Below are 4036 nucleotides of genomic sequence, written 5' to 3'. Positions count from 1 at the left end.
GGGGTAGGAGGTGGTGGACGACGGTGGTGATTGGTGAGAAGAGAGGATTTGATCTTTGAATTTTACTATGTAGGGAGAAGAGAATGACCGAGAGAAGAGAGAAGTGACGCGAATTAGGGAGTTAGAGTTCATGTGAAACTTATATATATACTAAGGGCATTTTAGTAATTCCATATATACGAATATTATACGAATTCTTATGAGACAGAAATCTCTATCTCCTTTCTGTCTTATTTATTATACAGATCTCCGTCTCCTATTTTTGCAGATACAAAAATACCCCATATTCATCTTTCGATAAATAGATTTTCGCAAATACTCATTCCATTCGAAAATTTTGTCATGTCTAATTATAAGTTATGCCGCATACAGTCACGCATTAAGCCACCTAATTAAGGTTAAATATTATTTGCATTAAAAATTCATAAGTACGTTGTATGAGTTATTATTTCATAAATTATAACCAAAATTTAAAACACAAACTATAGGCATTAAACGTGCTTGATATTAACTAATATATTAATATCATATAACATTTGACAAATTCAGACTCAAGATATTTGCGTCACTGAAGATGTCATGTCCCTACCTGTTGGACCACGACCATAGCAAAGAACATTTTAGTATTTTAGTATTTTACCTCTAGAACGGCCCCACTTGTTCAAATTAACCATATACATAGAATCAGAAGAATATACCTTAAAAAAAATCACATTACCAAATTCAATGGCGTAAAATATAATAATCAAAACAAAATTGAGAGTTTGAGACATAAGCCAATAAAAAATCACGTAACCCTACCCCAGCAAACCAAAAGCATCATTTATTTGCCTTTTTATTATATGTTCAGACGTCACCAACCTTCGTGTTTTGTAGTGAGCGTCACTAAGGTTTATGCCAATCTATCTGTCAAATTAAGTTTTAAGCATTTTAAATTCGTTGATCTCATCCACTAATTACCCTAACACGTGATGAATTGGGATTTGACAAATTGAGCACATTGAAAACATGTAGAAAAGAAGCAGTAAAACGTGCAACAATTACAGGTGGCATCATAGATTCCTGAATCCTGATAAAGGGTAACTTTTTAATTATTTTCTCTCTCAAGAGAGAACCTATTCCCGTGTGAGTGAGTGCTCATAACGCTCAAACTACCAAGTACCAACATCCTTATCCCGTCTTTCACTTCAGGTGAGACACGTGGGACCCAAAAAGTGCAACACCCCTGAACCTCTTTTTTTTTAGTTTTGTTATAGACTTATAGTAGCTAAAGAAAAATCTGATCATTTTTATTCATTTACAATACAATATTAATGTAAAATTTTTAATCTTTTAACAAAGACATTTTATGTTTAGCACCTTATAAAAACAATTATTATTAGCTAAACTTGTTGAATTATTTGCAATCGCTTTCACTATCTAGATGAATCATGACTAGTTGTAATTAGTTACATTCTTAGGAGAAAATGAAGGAGGAAAACAAAGATACAATAATGATTACAATCTTGATCATTCATAATATACAATGCACGTTGAAAACAATGATTTCAGGACTTACAAGCTTCCTCCAGTATAAAATTCAGTGGAAGAAGGAAAAAAAAGGAGAAGAAATGCATACAAATTCGTACATTAATTATACATTCTACTAAAGTCTGAAACTAACTAATGCAATGCTTCCCGCTCTTAGTTGAATATTGTACACTACTACTTAATTCTTGGGTTTAGGGTTTATTCATGGTAGAACTCAAGAACTTAGGGTGTTCCCTGTAGCCGCAGAATCAGAAGAATCTCCAGCAAAATCCATCATCATCATAAGCTGCTGAAAATCAGCATCTCCCATTCTTTCCCAGAACTCGTTCTCTTTATTCCCAAACGGCATCGTTTCGATTTCCTCCTCCTTTGAATTCTCGTCCTTCACAATAGCCTCATTAACGTTGGGCTGTTGGGCCTGGGCCCTAAGGGACTCGTCGACCATAGGAAAATTGAGTTTGGCTCGCGGTCCACGGAACTCGATTGCGGCTTTGTCGTAAGCCATGGCGGCCTCCTCCGCCGTGTTGAATGTCCCCAGCCACACGCGAGCCGCACGCCGCGGGTCGCGAATTTCCGCAGCCCATTTTCCCCACGGTCTCTGCCTCACTCCCCTGTACTTCTTCTTCGCCCTTTTCTGAATGCTACTTTTCTTGCTGTTGCCGCTGTTAACTTTTTTCTCTTCGCGGAAGAAGTTGCACCCTAAACATCCCTTGATGTTGCATTCGCGACACGTGTCCTCGAATACTCCGCCACAGCTTCCGCTGGAGCCGACGGCAGCAGAGGGCTGAGATGCGTGGCGGATGAAATCCGCCGGGGAGGAGGAGAAGGAGGTGGATCCGGTGACGACGTTGGTGAGGGCGGCAACGATGACGGTGAGTTCCTGCTCCGTTGTGAGGCGGTCCATAGGGGAAGTCATGTCTCCGATCTTCTTTTTTGTTCTCTCTGTTTTTCCTTTCTCTGTTCTGTTCTGGTCTTTGGCGCGTTTCGGTTTGAAGATGGAATTGAGAGTGAGGAGTGAGAGGGTGAAGCGCTTATATACGGTTTGGGAGTGACGTGGCATTTGAACTGCCAGCTGTGCACACCGTTCACACACGGGTTTGGCCTTTTCAGTTTCTCTCTCTTGGTTTTGGTTATCTTAATTGGGCCTGGTTGTGAGTGTATGGCTTTTGGATATGGGTTTGTTGGAGGCAGTTATTAAATGTCACGTGGGGGAATTTGAAAGAGAGAGTGGAGTCCAGTATAGAGACAGCAAGGAAAGTGCGAGAGACAAATATGACGTGGCAAGAATGAGTTGAGAATTGAGATTGTGAATGACGGTGAAAGAAAGAACAGTAGCATTTTGGACGCAGTATCCACAGCGGAAGACGAAACTTGTATGAGAGTTCACCTTTGTCGTTTAACCCTCGTCCAAATTTTCCAGCTGCCAACCTTTTTTAGTTTTTGACTTGACATGGTAAACCAGCAAACCTCGTCACTAGTAGAGTATTAAAAACAAAAATTTTTTATTTTAAGTAAATTAAATTAGTTTTGTAAAGCTATTCGTATTAATAATATATTTATTTAATAAATTTATTAGTGAGAAATTAGTCAAATATTATTCAATTTTTTAAAATTGACATTTATTTAAGAACAAATACAAATTTTGAAGGTGACAATTATTTGAGATTGAAATCGAAGAGAGTCATATATGTTTTAGATGTGATAGGGATTATTTAATTCTATTAGTGTAAAAGATTAAATACTTTTTTTGGAATGTGTTATTGAAAATAAATAATAGATAAATAAATAAGCTAAAATTTTATTACAATAAATACACTTAAATTTATTTTTTTTTTTAATTTTGGGTATCATTTTTTACCTATATAATGAATGAACTTATTCAAAATTAAAATTTATATTGGATACTATTTTTGAAATGATATTGATATTAGTAAAGAGGTATGTATCACTTTGAAAAAGAAGCATAAAATACTGTCACTTAATTTTTTTTTTGTGTCTAAACAAATGAGAAGAACATAGCAAACACCTTTCCTAAATCAGAACTGATGATTTGCTAGGGAATAGCACTAGACTCTAACCAAATCACATGATTGAGATTACTTCTTGCTCCAAATCTAACCATCCAATCCGCCGCTTTATTTGCTTCCCTAACTATCCAATCGACTTGAACATACCAAGATCTTGATAAAAGCTCCTAAATTTCGTAAACTAAATCAACAACTTCAGATGTGTACCCACCACCAAAGTCATGCAAAGGGTGCAAAATGTCCAAACAATCTGTTTCACACACAATGTCTCTCCAACCACAGTCCTAAGCTAAGACAAACCCCTTTCAAATTGCAAAAAACTCACATCTGGTGATAGACCAGGAAGGAGAACTACCAGAATATCCTGAGATCTAACACCATTAAAGTCTCTAATAATACAGCCAAAACTAGTCAAACTCAAATCAGGAAATAAACTTGTATCACAATTAACTTTAAAGTTATTACCTACAGGAGGTTTC

At 36.6% G+C, this 4036-nt stretch overlaps 1 protein-coding gene across 1 annotated transcript; it reads right to left on the bottom strand.

Annotated features, from left to right (window-relative positions):
* Positions 1 to 1486: 1486 nt before the first annotated feature.
* LOC130954815 (ethylene-responsive transcription factor ERF109-like) lies at positions 1487 to 2519 on the bottom strand. The gene has a single exon (XM_057881590.1). The coding sequence runs from the start codon at positions 2444 to 2446 to the stop codon at positions 1745 to 1747; it is 702 nt and encodes a 233-aa protein (XP_057737573.1). The 5' UTR covers positions 2447 to 2519; the 3' UTR covers positions 1487 to 1744.
* Positions 2520 to 4036: the final 1517 nt, after the last annotated feature.

This window comes from Arachis stenosperma, chromosome 10 (genome assembly GCF_014773155.1).
Source record: "Arachis stenosperma cultivar V10309 chromosome 10, arast.V10309.gnm1.PFL2, whole genome shotgun sequence".
In the NCBI taxonomy this organism is placed as follows: domain Eukaryota; kingdom Viridiplantae; phylum Streptophyta; class Magnoliopsida; order Fabales; family Fabaceae; genus Arachis; species Arachis stenosperma.
The sequence above is the reverse complement of the archived record's forward strand: the minus strand, read 5'-3'. Positions and strand labels throughout refer to the sequence as shown.

What these genes read in the sequence shown, in the direction of transcription:
- LOC130954815 (XM_057881590.1), bottom strand. Translation starts at nt 2,446, where the DNA reads ATGACTTCCCCTATGGACCGCCTCACAACGGAGCAGGAACTCACCGTC.